General features: G+C 40.4%; 1 protein-coding gene across 1 annotated transcript in view; it reads right to left on the bottom strand.

Annotated features, from left to right (window-relative positions):
• LOC122801930 (fibrinogen-like protein 1) overlaps nucleotides 1-17,303 on the bottom strand; it is a 354,154-nt gene that overhangs the window by 263,290 nt on the left and 73,561 nt on the right. The window contains exon 3 of the mRNA XM_044071661.1: nucleotides 7,425-7,635. Coding sequence (XP_043927596.1) covers nucleotides 7,425-7,635 — 211 coding nt within the window. The remainder of the gene's footprint in view (nucleotides 1-7,424; nucleotides 7,636-17,303) is intronic.

The following is a 17,303-nucleotide window of genomic DNA, read 5'->3' as shown; positions in this document are numbered from 1 at the left end:
TTGGGACAGATGATACCACCTCCACTAAGAGACTGGTCATCAGTGGAGTACCTCAGGGCTCTGTGCTGGCCTGCTCCTATTTGGCATCTACTTCTTGGAGGTAAATGCTAATGTGAAATGCCTTTGGCTGACCAAGTTTGCAGATGACTGCAAATTGGGAGCTATCATAGATTTCCCCCATAACACAAACATATTAGAAGAGGGTCTAACATAGACAAATGACTGGTGCCAAAGACAAGGACTAAAACTCAATGCTAAGAAATAAATTATAGTGCCTTTTAGGAAAACTGCCAGCCAGGCTAATCACTCCATTGATAAGACACCCCTAAGAGTTGACTCAGTAGTCAGGCATCTGGGAACATATGTAAGCAGTAATCAGGCCTTTGGCCTAAATGTGGCCAAGGTAGTAAGCAAATCATTCTATGTTCATAGGTTCATAGGTGGGTACTAGGCTATCTGCCCAAAGGCATTTATAAGCCTAGCCAGAATGTGTTGGCTTTCACCACCCCCTTAGATTAGTTCCCTGTGCCTCTGTCCAGCAGAGCTACTGAAGTGATCCCTGAGGTAAACTTTCTGTTTCCCATCCACTCGTCAAGGTTTCTTTTGAAGAATGCTAGTGAGGAGCTATGCCTAATGTAGATTGGGATCTTGTTCCAAAGCATGGGAAGTCTCTGGGACAGGAATCTATCCCTCCAGCACGTCCTATTTATTGTTGTGGTGAGGTTTAGATCCCTAGAGCGTATGGCTTGAGGGGATAAGGTTTTCTTTAGGGGGAGCATGTCCATCAATTCTGGGTTGGACATGGCCTTGTATGTCAGGCAGAGAACACCTCTGAGTAGGTGGTATGCAACCAAGTACAACTGTAGTTTCTTCAGTCGAGCTGCCTAGCACATCTGTTTGAGGCCATTGATCCTCTTGGTGAGGTACTTCTGTGGTCTTTCCAGCTGTTGCAGGTGTCTTGTAAGGTACATCCCAAATGGGGTGTTGTACTCTAAGATGGGTCTGATGAGTGATAAGTAGAGGGGCACAATGACCTCTTTTGATCTGGATGTGAACCCTTTTGTGATTAGGTGGGCCACATAGAAGGATTTTCTAACCACTTTGGCAATGTGATTATCAAAGGTGGGATTACTATGTACTTGCGTCCCCAGATCCCTTATTACATCTTCCATATTTAGGGGACTACCACCTATGTGGTAGTTTGTGGGTACTTTGTTTTTTCCAAAGGGGATGACTATGCACTTTTTGGCATTTAGCTTGAGGCCATGATTTTGACATCAGGTATCTGTCTCAGTGAGACCCTTTTGGAGGATGTCTATGTCAGCTGGAGAGTCAGTTATAGCCCCTAGTTGTCAGTTGTCTGCAAACTTGGTCAGCCATAGTCCTCCTGTACTTGCCTGTACCTCTGAGAAGTATATACTGAACAGGAGGGGTCCTAGGACTGAGCCCTGGGGAACGCCACTTGTAACCGGTTTAGTGTCAGACCTAGCTCCTGCAATTCTCACCATGTGGGTTCTGTCTATGAGCCAGTTGGCAACCCATCTTGTGATGTAGGGGTTTATGTTCAGGCTGGTGAGCTTGTCTATAATACCAGAATGGGGAATGGTGTCAAAGGCATTAGCGAGGTCTAGGTAGGCTGTGTGTACCACCTTTCCCTCGTCTATAGCCTTGGTAACTGTTTCAAAGAAGTGTAGCAAACAAAATGATCCCCTGCACATAAGGAACTGCACGGCTCTCTGTCAAAGAAGTCCACCAGGTTTAGGAGGCATGATCTGCCCTTAACAAAGCCAAACTGGGTAGGGTCCAGTGTTTGGAGGTTTCCAATGTCTCTGTTAATGAGTTCCATGATGATGCTTTCCATAGCCTTGCAGACCAAGCTACTCAGGCTTATAGGGTGATAGTTCCCAGGGTCTGTTGTGGCTCCACTTTTGTGGAGCAGAATAACCGTTGCTGTGCATCACTCTACGGGTATGTAGCCTGTGGAGAGGCTGAGTTTGAACAGTGTGTCTAGGTGAGGAGTTAGTTCGTCTTTGAGCTCATGTAGGATGCAGCTTGGGACACTGTCCGGTCCCATTGATGCTGTGTTTTTGGCTTTGGAGAGGGCTGTTTTAACCTGAGTGTCTGTGATTTCAGGGACTCTACATTCTTCTGGTATGGTTATGGGCCCTTTTGGGGGTGAAAGGGGGGTGAAGTTTGCACTGAACCTGTCTGCCAGGATGTTGGTGATATTGGTCGGTTCAGTGTATTTTGTGCCATTCTGCACTAACTCCGAGCAGATCTGAGCATAGACTCTTAACATAGCTAAAGAATGCCTTGTGGTTATCTTTGGAGTCCTTGGCAATTTTTCTTTCAAAGCTCACTTTGGATGATTTTATGAGGGATCGTAGTTTCTTGCTGATACTGATCAGGGATGTCTTCGCTTCTTGGGATTTTACTCTTTTCTGTATTAGTTTCTTCCTTCTATTGTATAGACTGTTTATGGCAGGAGTCCACCAGACTGGTTTCCTTTTCTTGGAGGAGTGAGTCTTGGTTTTGCTTGCGATGGCACGATCCATGCATTCTTGTAGCTGCCCGTAGAATGCATTAGTAAAGGATTTTGCAGCTTGGACAGTGTTATCCTTCAGCATGGGGGCTTTGAAGCTTTCCACCTCGGTCTTAAGTAATGTGAAGTTTGCTTTTGAAATGTTTTTCACGGTGGCTTTCTTGTCTGGTGGTGGGGTGTTGCCCAACTTATAAGTAAGGTCATGGCATCCAGATCCAAGGGAGTCATAATTCCACTTTATTCAGCTCTTATCAGACCCATCACTGAGCATAATGCCCCCTTTGGCATGTACCTTACCAAAAATATACAACATTTGTCCCTGAGCAGGAGAATAAAGGACATAACAAATTGTCCTGCACAGATTGCCTTAAAGCCCTATCTCTATATTCTGATACTACAGGTCACTGAGAGGTAATCTATACCTGGTATACAAGGCATCCTTGGATCTAGCTCTGATGGATCTTTTGCACATCTTCAAAACAAACAGCATCAGAACCACTAGATCCAAGGATTTAAATTTTGCTTGTGACATAAACAAGTCATGTTGGTGAGACAGATTTGCTTCTCAGAGGATCCCCATGTTTAGGAATAGGCTCTCCAGCCATGTGGAGCAGAGTCCATCCTTAAACCCTACTTAAGCGTAACCTTGACCAGTGGATGGAACATTGAAAATTCATCCCAGGTTTGGCACCCCTTTCTCTGATAGACAGAGGTAGACAGCAATTCCCAGACTAACATACCTCCCCACATAGCCACTAGATACTTCCTAACTAACATCCCCCCTGCTAATAAATGCCCATGATACACAGGGACACAATTAGACTGGATTGCATGGTTAGGCTTATAAAGGCCATGGTGGTCATTAGCCTAGTGTATAACTATGAACCTATGAAATGAAATCTATAGCAAATCTGAACATGATTTTAAAGAGTCACAGCTTGTGTAAGAGATAAGGATGTACGTCAGAATACAATGTTATGCAACAAGCAGAAAACATGACATCAGTTAAATGTGCTATATGAATCACAGCCTAGTTATGTTCATTAGTGGACAGTGCTGATACCTGTAACATATTCGTACAATGACTATGAATACCTGCCAAAATCTTTCTGTGAAATGAAGGTGACTAAAGGAAAGCACAGTAAGAATACTTTACAGACTTACAGCTCATTAACATTTCTAGGCTTTGTATGCGCAAATTTGGTGTGAAAAAAAAGTATATGGAATTCATGTGATGGTGATATGGTGAGACCTATTTGGAAGAGAGACTCCCATCCATTTAACATAACTTGAACATTAAAAAACATTCTTGATGTATTAAATCAGATTTTTTGCTCTATTTGTAACTTGTGAGAGCATCTCAAGAGAAGCTATTAAATACTTAAAAGAAGATAAAGAAGATTTATGTTAAGGGTGGAAACAGAAAGTGGTGGCTAACGTTGCTGTGGAACTTTATACCAGCAGAAATCTTTAGAGATTTCTGAAATTAATAATTAGGTAAACAGCTTAGATAATTTTGTAAGTAAAGAAATGTAGGTAAGTATATGCAAGGTTCAATAAAACTGTTGCAGCTCCATTAAATGAGTGACACAGAATCATCCGCCTTCACCTGAACAAGGAGTGGGGATCTCAGTTTTGCATCTCATTTAAAGGACATCTTAGGCTTGCAACTCCCCATAATGTATTGCAGTGGACTTACCTACTCTTGGATGAATGAACACTAAATGGGAGTGGAGGGATGTGGATGGTTTGAAACACTCTTTTTTTTTTGTATTTTTCATTTGATCAAAGTTTTGATTGTTTTGTTTTATGGAGCTGAAGCTTCAACTAGTAACTTCTTGTTAATGTGTAATGATACCAGTGCAGTGTCAGTACTGGTATGTGAGTCAAACTGACTGGTTAATGTAAGCAAAGAGCCCACACATTTTTGATTTTCCACCATCAAAGAAGAACATACAGTTTGCTTATTATCTGACCCTATTTTAAACACACACACACACACACACACACACACACACACACACACACACACAGACTTGCATTCAGAAGGTCTTTCCTTTTTTACTATAGCTTTAAAGTGTTAATTATACGTAACTAGGTATAATGTTTTTGAGTACTTCTATATGCACAATAATTTCACATTCATTTATTCAACATTTTGAATAACATTAAGCATGCCTTTAATTATGGAAACTTCTTACATGATAATCAGGAGGTGTTCTTGAACTCTTAACGTTTATAGTAACTGAAAGAATTTTACCCATGCTCTTATTTCTGAGCAAGATGTTTTGTCAGGGTGACTTTGAAGGTAGCTATGCAGTCAAACTTTTGTACTTCATCTGATTATACATTTAAATCATTGCTTCTTCCAAACATTTTCAAGTCAGATTAAAGGTAGGAGTGTTGTTATGCCAGCTACTTGGTGCAAGTGGATGAAGTCCTTACTGTAACTAAGGATCAGTTAGTGACCTGAGTATTGGGGGAGCCAGTTCAGAAGGGTGGCAGTATGCAGTCAACCCCAGTACACCCACTATGAAAGTGTGAGACACTCCAACCTGTTGGCTAACTAGTTCCTAGGAGAGGCCGAAGACCTAGCATACAGCAGTTGGGTCTTTACATCTGCATTGACAAAAGAAGACCATGGATGTCAGGCTTCTGTGAGGACCAGTGCACAGGCCAGAAAAAAGTGCATCCACCCTTCATGTTTGCCTGGATGATGGCCCATCAATCAGCTGACTCTTGTGCAATCATCCAGGGAGTTCCAGTGAATGAATGGGTGATTACATGGAAAGGGCTTGATTGTCTGCAGATACAAGGGGACAAATATCAAAGAACAGAAAGAAGACGTGCTCTTGAACATGGTCATTTCATGTATTTATTTCCTGTATGCTTGAAGTTAATACGTTAATCTAGTTTGAATAGTACATTTAGGGTATCTCCTCAGGCTTTAACTATAGAAAAATATACCTATGCAATATAAATAGATTATTAGTGAATCAGTCATAATTATAAAACATTTATTAGATATAAAATTGTTTTATGCACAGTAATTGAACTCACCTTTTTACCCCAGATAAGTAACTAAAAATATGACAGCTGAATGGCCTTAATTTTCTCATTTATGTATTTCAAGGTTCATTCTTCTTGTTTATCAATCTACCTTTTCTTGTGCTTTGATTGTCTTTGGCTCCTTCCTGTGCTCATGTTATGTGTGTAACTGCTGATGCCACATTCCAACTCTTATTTGCTCCATCTTATGTCATACAGTGAATGCCTGTTTTGGGTGCTAGCAGGAACATAATGCCAGCAGTGCCACCCCTGCATTGGGAAGAGGCAGAGTATTTCCCAGTCATTGAATTCCTTCAGTTATTGTCAGTAGCATGTGGTACAGCACATTTAAAAAGCAAAGTTTTTTTTTTGTGGTTCTGATTGTTTCTCAGTTCTAATCCCTATGCAACTTTCTCCTGTGCTGACAAATCCAAATTACATGGTGGTACATCTATTTTCAAAAGGAGTATTAAATCTTGCTTCTTTTGCTCTGCCTCATGAGATCATAGTCTTAATTCTGAACACAGTTCATAGTGTGGCAAGGTCTAAGGAGACCAGATAGCCTTCTGTGTCATGGACTTAAATGAAAGCTTTTTGTTATTTATATTTCCTGTGAAGAAAATGCCTGTTGTCCTTGCAGATGAAACTTCAGTCTGTGAATTTATGTATTTTTATACCTTTACTTGGCCTCCACTTTAGATTCTTGTTTTTATTTATTTGTTTGTTTCCTAATTTTGCTGTAATCACATCAAAGCAGCATCATTTGATGTTGTAATTTAAGGATTATGATCGGGTCTCTGATAGTTACCAGATCATGCTTTTGAAACGTAGTTGTGAAGAAATTCGCTTTGAGAGCAAAGCACATCTGACATCTCCTCTACATTTTTCCTTCTAAATAATCTTATGTCCTTTTCATTACTTTACTCTTTGCCTCTGTAATTTATCACTAGTATGCATTCACACCAGCCTTTATCTTGCATCCAATTATTTTTTTATAATTTTAAATTCCTCATGAAAAACTCTGTGATTGCTGAAGGATGTGGCCTTATTTGAAATTCTGCACTGGTATTACCCTACATACAATGTTCAATATGTTATGCCTCCTAGTTGCTTCAATCATTTTCTGTTTATGTTTTCTAATAGATAATTAGCCAGCACACTTTTCTTCACAGAAAATCTGTCTCCAGTTAGTTAAAGGCAAATGTAAGTTTACGGCAATGATTTTAAACTCTGCTATTAGTGTATTCATTAAATCGAGTAGTTCTTGTATTTCATTTGCAATTGCCTTGGGTTGATTATATATCCTGATTAAAGCTATGGTTTACATATCCTTTTTTACTCAACACTATGCAACTTATTGTCTTCACTATTCAAACTGTTCCCCTACTACTGTAATATCATTTTTAATGAATACACAAATTCCTCCACCTCTGGTATTGATTTGTTTCTCTACAGCACTAGAAAATGTTATATTGTTCTGTAAAAACAGTCCAGTCACTATCTTTACACCATGTTTCTGTGATTATGTTCATGACACACCTTGTTCCCTGCAAAGCCAATATTTTCTTCTTTATAAGAGTATGGATAATTTGATGATGTTGTTAATGTAATTCTTACAAGGAATACAAATAGTATCCAAAAGGTGAAAAGGTACACAATTGCAGGAATTCTAAGGTTTATCACAGCTGAATGATGGAAATTGGAAATTGTGCCTCTATTACATACAGGTACAGTGGAAGTGGTTAACACGCACATGGGTATGTATCAGTTTAAAAAAAAAAACAAGGTATTACTTTTACATAGATAACTAATAAAAGATAACATAAGTGCATACCTTCATCATAGACAATTAAGTTACCACTAGTACTGGGTAACTTTGTTGCCTTCGTCATGTTTTTGTTGAAGCTAAATATTCTGCTTTTTACCCAGAGGTAGTTGTTTTCCCGTAGAACCTTCAATTTCCACTCTCCCAGCAGCAGGTAATTCTGGAGGTTTAAGATCTGTCGCTGAAGCTTTATGATGTCTAGTTTACAGATTTCACTTTCCTAGAAAAGTAAGACAATATTATTTGTTTAGTATTACAATCTTGTTTAAAACTGTTATTAAATGAGACATTCATGGAACAATATGAGAGGAAAATTACAACATTAAATCCTTTCAAATTTTTGGCGTCCTCTCTTTATCCTTTTTTCTCCTAAACTGACTGTACTGTCTGTGGTTCTGGTGGTTATACTGTCATAACTTAACTGAAATCTGCTCTGAGCACTTGTGATAAATAAGATAACTATTGCATTTGTGCTTTTCCTGTCCCGTCAATGTACCTCACCATGTGAATATGCTGAGCATCCTTTGATATTCATACAAAAGTTTTTGTCTGTTTAAAAGCTCTCACTTTTAAGTCTTAATAGCTTTGCTGTGAGGCTGTCCTAGTAAAACGCAACTACTATGAGAGCGTTTACCCTTTAGTTACTCTGACTTTTCATTGGATACAATTGACTGTTTCAAACTGTTTCACTATGTACAACATACTTATACTGCAGTACTGATTTCTGGGTAAATTCCAACTGTTACAAGAGTGTCAACCCTTAGTTGGTTACTTTTATAACTGATTGCTCCTCAATATTATCTCGCACTATTTTTAACTTAGCGACTCTTCTTTCCCACTCCTTTTGTTTGAAAGTATTCACAGTCACTGTAAGCCTCAAACACTGCCAATTTTGTGCTGCAGGGTTGCATATTTATCATATAGACACCTGTACCTTGTGTGGTTCAAGTTGGACCTGCTTTGAACTAGTTTCAAATATCACTAAAGATCTTAAATATAATATAGTCCTTATCCTCTCCCTGCCGAGCGATGCTTCTAAGTGGTTACAGATGACAGATCTACTCAATCCTTTAATACTATAATAACCTCTAACTATACATCTTGGCATCCATGGTTGTATTAGTTACTGAATACAGGCCTGGCATTTCTGACCTGGATAAAAAAAGTATCTGCCTCTGGACTTAATAGTCCAGTAAAGTTTGGCTCACTATTTTCTACTGACTGCCATTTTGTTCTGAGCTTTGGTATTAGTTTTTATAATAGTAATTTCCTGACTGTGTAGCATTTTTCTGTTGGTAAGCAACTACTCGAAATTTTACAATGAATGTGCTGACCTGTATCTCAAACTGCACTGTTAACAGTTGGACCGCCTGCCTGGAGTCTTATCTTATCTTTTTGCACTGTACCTGCTGCTTCTACTAGAATTGCCTGTGCTGTCTTAATATGTTTTTTTATTATATTAAGATCAGTTTTATTTCTGAACTGTATTGTGAAACATTTCTACAGCTGACTCATCCTTATTTCCATTTCCATTATTTTTAAATCATTTCTATTGTTTGAAATAATTTTCTGTTCCTTGTACCTGACTGCTATTAACTTGCAATCTGTTATATAGAGATTCTTTCTTGTTAACTACATGATTGCTATAATACTTACTTGCCTGTTGTCTTTCCTTCCTACTCGGCACTAAGAATCCTTTATATGCCTACTTCCTCAAACTCTGCTCTTTCTCTCTACTTGCTACTCCCCTGTAACCCATTTCTACCTTCCCTACCCTCTTCTCACTCTTTATTTTCTGACTACCCTCTCCTATCCTTCTAACATACCTTCTTCTATTTTTTGCAGAATGTACAGCTATCTGCCAGCCTGCCATAGCACATCCGGCCTTTCAAACCCTTAGCCTCAGACCTGTAGACCTGAATCAAGCATTAACTTACTAGCACAAACCTTCGTCCAACTGCTGCCCCAGTAATTCACCCCAGCCACCCAAGTGAACCAAAGTATGTCAGTGTAATTACTGCTTTATTTCTGCCTTCTTAACTTTATAAGTTTTAACTGTTCCTTACCACCAGAACTTGCCCTTCGCCCCTCTTCCTCTCTCACCTTCTACTATTGTAGTCTCTTGTGCACCTGCTGTTGCCTTACGTCACTTCTTTAACTTCCTATAAATTGAACTCACCACAGTTGTAACATTTTATTTGTCCAGTGTTTCTCCCTTAAATCCTCACCCCTATTCCTTTTTCCTCTGTTGAGTGATAGTCTGTGTTAGAGAAATATGTATTTGAATATATGTGAAGTGCTAGTTTTAAAAGCAAAGTAGTATGTAATGCATTTTATTCTATTAATGATATAACCAAGAGATGAATTCATGTGTAATTGCAAGAAGTTTTTGAAACTGCAGTGTGCCTTGTTGCAAGTTGGCCTCTGACCCTGGCAGCTGCTAGCTCAAGCAAGTTTTAATGTCTATGCTTTTCACAAATGATTATCTGCTGGGTCAGGAAATTAAATATGTGAAATAATGAAAATCTGCTCTTTCCTGCTGGGATGATTGGCCTTCTGTATGTGTTACTAGATAACACGCAGCTGTTGGGAAAGTGTTACAGGGGAACAAAGAAGTGTATTAAAAGACTGAATCTGCTATTGTATTCGAACTAGTCTGAAACCTTGAAGAAGATACAGAAAGACATTATGTCTGACCAGGTGGTAAGCAAGGCCGTACTGTTACCAGAGGAAAACTTTTTTAAATATACAGCATCAGCATTATTTTAGGAATAGAATACTGTAAGCTAAGGTGATGTAGATGCCCTGTGACTGACCACGTCAGTAAGGTGGGCACAACTTGAATGTAAGAAACTATAAAAATTGTGTACTTCCTGTTTCATGTCAGACAAAATTCTGTACTTGTACGTTTTTTGCCTCCTGGTGTACACTAGTAAACTTTTGAACCTGAACCTCCTGTGTATTGATCTCTTGATTTTATTTGACAGTCTGCATACTGAAATCTCCCCTCCCCCACTCTTTCTCCCCCAGGCTTTTCTTTTCTACGTAGCTTCCTCAGTATCAGCTTACCTCTACTCTTCCCTTCGCCTTCTCACCTTACAGATTGTTTTTTTTTTTCTTGAGCCCTTCCTGCTCGATGTGGCCCTGCTCCATTAGCCCTCTCTATGCTCAGGCTCACTCCTCTCCCCTACCCCCTTTCCCACCAACCCTCATATCACTTACTTTATACCTAACCTCACCTTTTCCCTCCACACAAACCCCTCCCTTTCCTGTCCACTGGCCCTACCCATCTATCTACACCTCCCATCTAGAAAATCACCAGATCCGTACATCTAATTTCATGTTTTCCATTTCCCTTAATTTGTGGGGTCCGTCCTTTCTCTCTACTGTACTCTAGTACTATCAATAACTCCTCACAAACATTCTACTTCTGTTCCTCTTTACTACTACTGATCTACTCCTTTTATTAGTCCAACATGATTCTTACTTTCCTCTACATGCCTCCCTTGTTTCTACTCTATTGTCTTACTTCATATTATACCCAACTAGCAACTAGCAACTAATAACTTAGCTCCCACATCCACTTACTCAAATTGCCCTGGTCAGACATATTGAATCATTTAAAGGGCATGACTTCAAGTTTTGTGTCATTCAACACATTGTTAAAGACAGTCAAGGAAGTGTTTTGGATGTCCATCTTGATATCAGTGAGATGAGGTGGCAGTTAATATTAGATGCCACCACTTTTCCTGGTATAAATGACTACATCAGTATAGCCCCTATTTTAAAGTATAGACACCTTATGGGTTAATACAATTAAATTAAAATTAAATTTAATGATTAATTTTGTATTTCATACATCATATATTATCTTTGACATATTTACTTCTATTATATATATTTTTATTTCTTATTTATTTTTTCCATTTTAAATGTGTTGTTATTAAAGTTATAGTTGTATGGATTTGAATGGGAATAATGCAAGTAATAATTGAAACATTCATTTCATATATACATATACTTGTATTTTTGTTCTTTTTAATGAAATGGATTCTTAAATTGAAGTGCATTTATAGGTTAATTGGAATCAATTAATTAATGTATGGTAATGTGAGTATTTAAAGGCTGTGTTGGTGTTATTACATTTGATTGTAGTTCTGAGGAAGTCAGTTTAAAATTAAAAGACGAAACCTAGGTAAACTATTCGTTGTGTGAACCATTCGTTGTGTGTGCGTACTTGCCTGTGGTTCCTGAAGCTGAATCGGTTGCTGCTCTTTGTCTTTTAATGTGGTAAGTTTACTATTCAAAAAACAGGCCAACGTTATTCTTAATTAAGGTATCTGTACAAGAAACAAATATGAATTTTGTGTTCCAAATGCCATCTTTTCCATTTTTGTTGCCAAATTCTGCTGTTACAGGCAACAACTACAGTTTATTTTGGGAAGCCGCACAGACATCAGTCATTTTAAGTTGCCCATTAAAGGCTTAGGAAAACATTTTGTACAGCATGAAGGAATTTCAGGAAGAAGAACATAGCAGTAAGAGACTATAAAATATATTACAGTACCAAACCATTATAATTCTGGTATAAATCTTAATTTGTGCAACTCATTGCCACGCAGTGGTTGTAGCAACAACATGGTTATCAACTGTAATCTACCTTTCTGTGGTAGGCAGGCTCATGCAACCTGTTTCAAAATTATGCACAGTATGTATTTGGTGGTATGTTGTTACAGCAGACAATGAACTGCAGAGAGAGCTGTTTCTTTCTACAACAGTCAAGTGACAAGGAAAAGTCTCTGTGGGCAGCATACTGTATTGCATCCCCCCACCAAGCCAGCTATGTAGCTGCCAAGCATTTTGTTTAGCCTGATAATTCCCTCTTTTCTGACCATGTACTTTGTTAGTGGCAGAGGAACTCCAGGAGTCATAGGCCATCATCCCTAAATGGTAAAAGGTTTTACATCATTATGCATCACCATCATCATCATCGTTGCCATCATCATCATCATCCTTTGTCACATTTTCTACATGTGGTTGGGGTACATTGTCAACCGTCAACATCTTTCTTGATTCAGTGCCACTTTCCTCCCTTCAATGGTCATGCCTGACTGTCAGAGGTTTTCTCACACATGATTCATCTCTTTGCAGGATGGACTGATTTCCTTTTGCCCTCTTCCTGTCTCTCCCAAATCTTCTTCACTAAATTGTTTTTTGCTTTCCTGCATAATTGCCCAAACCACCATAATCTGTTCTCTTTGATGTTATCTGCAGTTGGAGCAACTTTATCTTTTGTTCTGTTGTTCTCATTTCTTTTTCAGCCCACAGTGTACACCCTACCACCCATCTCAGGCACTTCATCTCCTTCACCTCTGCTTCCTCAGTTGCTCTGCGTTCACTGCCCAGGTTTCTGTACTGTACAATAGTACTAGTTGCACCACTGTATTATACACCTTACTTTTCAGCTTCTTTGGCATTCTTCTGTCACAAATTACCCCAAAACTCTGGGCCAGTTGAATGTAGCCCCTCTGATTCTAGCACTGAGCTCCTCGTTTAGACTTCCTTTTTCCTCAAATACCCCTCCCAGATACTTGAAGTTGTTAGCCTGTTACACTATGTTCCTTCTCACTTTTCAGCGTCTTCTGATTTCCACTATTTGCTGCCATGACAACAGTTTTATCTGTACTCAGTTTTATCCCATGTGTCCTCATCTTCTATTCCATTCCCTTATTATTTGCCGAAGTCCTTGAAATGTCACATTGTCTGCATACAGCAACTTCGATCTTTCGTCTTTGACCTTTTTGCTAGTGTAGTCCATCAGCAATATGAACAGCAGTGAGCTCAGCATTGAACCCTGATATACACTTACTCCCACTGAGAACCTCTATGTGAGTCCTGACACTGCTCATACATCAGTCATTGAATCCATGTATATAGCCTACACAAACTCTACTTTTATTTTGTATAACTGTTGTAGGCTACACACTAAAGTGCGCTAGCCTGTTTATAGCATTTACAGTGTTTTCTGTGTGTTTTTCTGCTGTTTCCTGAATAAAAACAAAAAAAAAAAAAAAAAAAATTCTCTTTTCCCTCCTTTGCTGAACTAGATTAGTTCAGATTTCAGGTTTTGCTGAATTCCGGACTGTGGTATAGTTTCCTGTGTTGCCCATATCCTTACTTGGATAGGAGGAAGCTTCTCTTTTCATCAGTGAGAGTGGGGAGCTTTGAGCAGCCTATCTGTCCCTGGAGGAGTGGTCTCAGCCCTGAAACTAGTAGCTTATTGGCCGCTCTGGGTCAATTCCTATCTCTTTCAGTTTCCCTGCTTTGGAACCCGCATTTGTGTGGTTTTGCACGATTTTGCGTGGGTTTAAACTATTCCTGGCTCCACAAAGTCTGCTCTTCACTTTTTCCCTTAGAACTGTTCTAAATCTCAAAGTAAGCACTCTATTTTCATTCTAAAGCTCTGCAGTTGCTCGTATAAGTAATCTTATAAGTAAGCACTAATAAACTAAAGCACTAGACCCTCTTATACTCCCTTTAAGTACTTGGCTCCCTATTGGTCCTTTTTGATCAGTCAAAAAGTAGTTCCTTATACTATTCTGGCATGTCCAAAAGTCAGTTTCGGGTTTACTCTCCAGTCCAGCTGGTGAATCTGGGAATCTTGAGGCAATGTTACAACTGCCTTATGTACACAGACCACCCTCTCCTCCTCCCAACAAGCTCAAATATATGTGAGAGATGCAACTATATAGCCAAACTGGAGGCTGAGCTCTCTCAACCCAATAATGGCGCAGTCAGTCAGGAGGAGAAGGTAACCACACACACCACAAATCCAGTCTCACATAGACCTATCGCAACAGAAAACCAAACACATAAACACACAAAAACATACTCGGAGGCTCTAAATAAAAATCTGCCCAAGCAGCAGAGATCTCCAAAGCAGACATCCAAGCAACCACTACCCCACAACAATACCCACGTATCACATAGTTCACAAAGTCAGTGTGCCACACAGTCACAGCCCTTAAGGCTAAACAACACACCTAATACACTTGTGATAGGTGACTCTATTGTCAGACACACTGACGTCCGACTCACCAGGCTGAACAAGGAGAAGGTCACTGTAAGCTGCCTGTCGGGTGCCAGGATCTGCCACATAACACAAGCACTCAGGTCACTCCAAAGCAAGTACAAATATGACTCCGTCATTGTCCATGCTGGTGTGAATGACCTGAGACGTACCTCCCTGGACTACATGAAAAGAGACATAGAGGAGCTCTCTGATCATGTAGCCCAGGCCGGTATGACCATGACCTTGAGTAGCATCTTACCGTCACCAAGAATGATGCCACAGTATAAAGACAAAATGATCAATTTTAACAATTGGCTAAAGTATTGGTGTCATTCAAAAGGGATCCAGTGTCTGTCAGCCTGGGATGACATGCTCGACAAGCCACGTTGCTTCGCTAGGGATGGCTTGCACCTGTCACCCCTGGTCTTTCGAATACTGGCTAAGGCTCTTGCCACCCCCATAGTACCTTTTTTAGGCAAGGCTCAAAAGACAAACCCACCTCCATAGACAACACAAAGAAAAAGAAACTAAGGGTAATGGTGCTCAACACCAGAAGTCTAAACCTCAAGATGCACGCACTCGAGGCTCTCCTCAGTATGGAGAATATCGATATGCAGTAACAGAAACCTGGTTCAAGGCTCTCAAGAGCACCCGAGCCCTACCAGGTTATACCTCATACCATGCTTTTTGGCCCCAAAACTCGGACTGAACCACAAAAGGAGATGGAGTATCCATATTCATCAAAGATACCCACACCTCCAGGTTAGTGGCACTGCATGAAGCATCAGAGACCATCCACGTGCAACTAACAGTGGGCAAAACTGCCTTTCAGTTTGTAGCCTGCTACAGACCACCGTCCCAAACTCAGGAACCCCACTCGGCTTTCCTGAGAATACTGGAGAATATGAAGGTCTCTCCAAACACCATTATATTGGGTGACTTCAACTACCCAAATATAGACTGGGAGCACTACTCAAGCCCCAACACCCTCGCCCAATGGTTCCTAGAATTTATAAACTCAAATGCTATGGAACAACTGGTCACCACTCCCACAAGAGGGGAAAACATATTGGACCTGATCATCACCAACATGGGGACTCTATGTTCCATACCAGAGGTATACCCCTCATTGGTAAGATCAGACCATAAATTAATCTCACTGGACATCCATATCCCATCCCCACCCCCAGCCAAGGAAACCACGGTGAAGAACTTCTCAAAAGCAAACTTCACACTTCTCAAAACCGAAGTGGAATCCTTCAAAGACCCCGGGCCAGTGGAAAATATGGCCCAAACCGCAGAATCCTTTACAAACGCTTTCTATGGACACCTACAGGAATGCATGGATCGTGCTATCCCAAATAAAACCAAGACTCATTCCTCCAAAGGCAGGGGACCTGTCTGGTGGACCCCAGCCATAAATAAGCTATACAACAGAAGGAGGAAGCTACTACATGATAGAGCAAAATCCCAAAAAGGGAAGGCATCTCTGATCAGTACTAGCAAGAAACTACGATCCCTCATAAAATCATCTAAGGCCAGCTTCAAAAGAAAAATTGCACAAGATGCTAAAGATAATCACAAGACCTTCTTTAGTTATGTCAGGAACCTGGGTGGTAACTCCCAGATAGGCTTTGAGTTAGTTCAAAATGACAAAAAATACACTGAACCCACAGACATTGCCAACATCCTGGCAGACAGGTTCAGTGAAAACTTCTCCCCCCCTTCCCCCCCAAAAGAGCAAATGATTATCCCAACAGAGTGTAGCCTCCCTGACAAAACAGATGCACAGGTGAGAGCTGCCCTCTCCAAAGCAAAAAACACAGCATCAATGGGACCGGATGGTGTCCCGGGCTGCGTCTTACATGAACTCCAAGAAGAACTGAACCCTCACATAAAGTCACTGTTCAATCTCAGCCTTACCACAGGATATGTACCCAAGGAATGGCGTACAGCAACAGTGGTCCCACTCCACAAAGGACCCCGGAAACTATCGCCCTATAAGCCTGACTAGCCTGGTCTGCAAAGCTATGGAGCGTATCATCATGAAACTCATAAACAAAGACATTGGGAACCTCCAAACACTGGATCCTACCCAATTTGGCTTTGTTAAGGGCAGATCTTTCCTTTTGAACCTGGTCGACTTCTTTGAAACAGTCACCAAGGCCATAGATGAAGGGAAGGTAGTCCACACAGCCTACCTGGACCTCGCAAAAGCCTTCGACACAATACCCCACTCGGGCATCATAAATAAGCTCACCAGCTTAAATATCAACCCCTATGTCACAAGATGGGTTGCAAACTGGCTCAGGAATAGAACCCACATGGTCAGAATTGCAGGTGCCATGTCAGACACTAAACCAGTTACAAGTGGCATCCCACAAGGCTCAGTCCTGGGACCTTTCTTGTTCGGTATATATTTCTCTGAGGTACAAGCTAACATGGGAGGACTATGGCTGACCAAGTTCGCAGATGACTGAAAACTGGGTGCCATAATTGACTCGCCGACTGACACAAGCATCCTCCAAAAGGGTCTCCCAGAGACGAATAACTGGTGCCAGAGCCATGGCCTAAAGCTAAATGCCAAAAAGTGCATAGTCATCCCCTTTGGGAAAAACAAAGTGCCCACAAATTACCACATAGGTGGTAATCCATTAAGTACGGAAGAAGTAATTAGGGATTTGGGGACCCAAGTAGATAGCAATCTCTACTTTGACAATCACGTTGCCAAAGTGGTTAGAAAGACCTTCTATATAGCCCACCTTATCACGAAAGGGTTCACATCTAGATCAAGAGAGGTCATTGTGCCCCTCTAC

Source organism: Protopterus annectens, chromosome 5.part0, assembly GCF_019279795.1.
Source record: "Protopterus annectens isolate FY-2018-M chromosome 5.part0, PAN1.0, whole genome shotgun sequence".
NCBI lineage: Eukaryota > Metazoa > Chordata > Ceratodontiformes > Protopteridae > Protopterus > Protopterus annectens.
The sequence above is the reverse complement of the archived record's forward strand: the minus strand, read 5'-3'. Positions and strand labels throughout refer to the sequence as shown.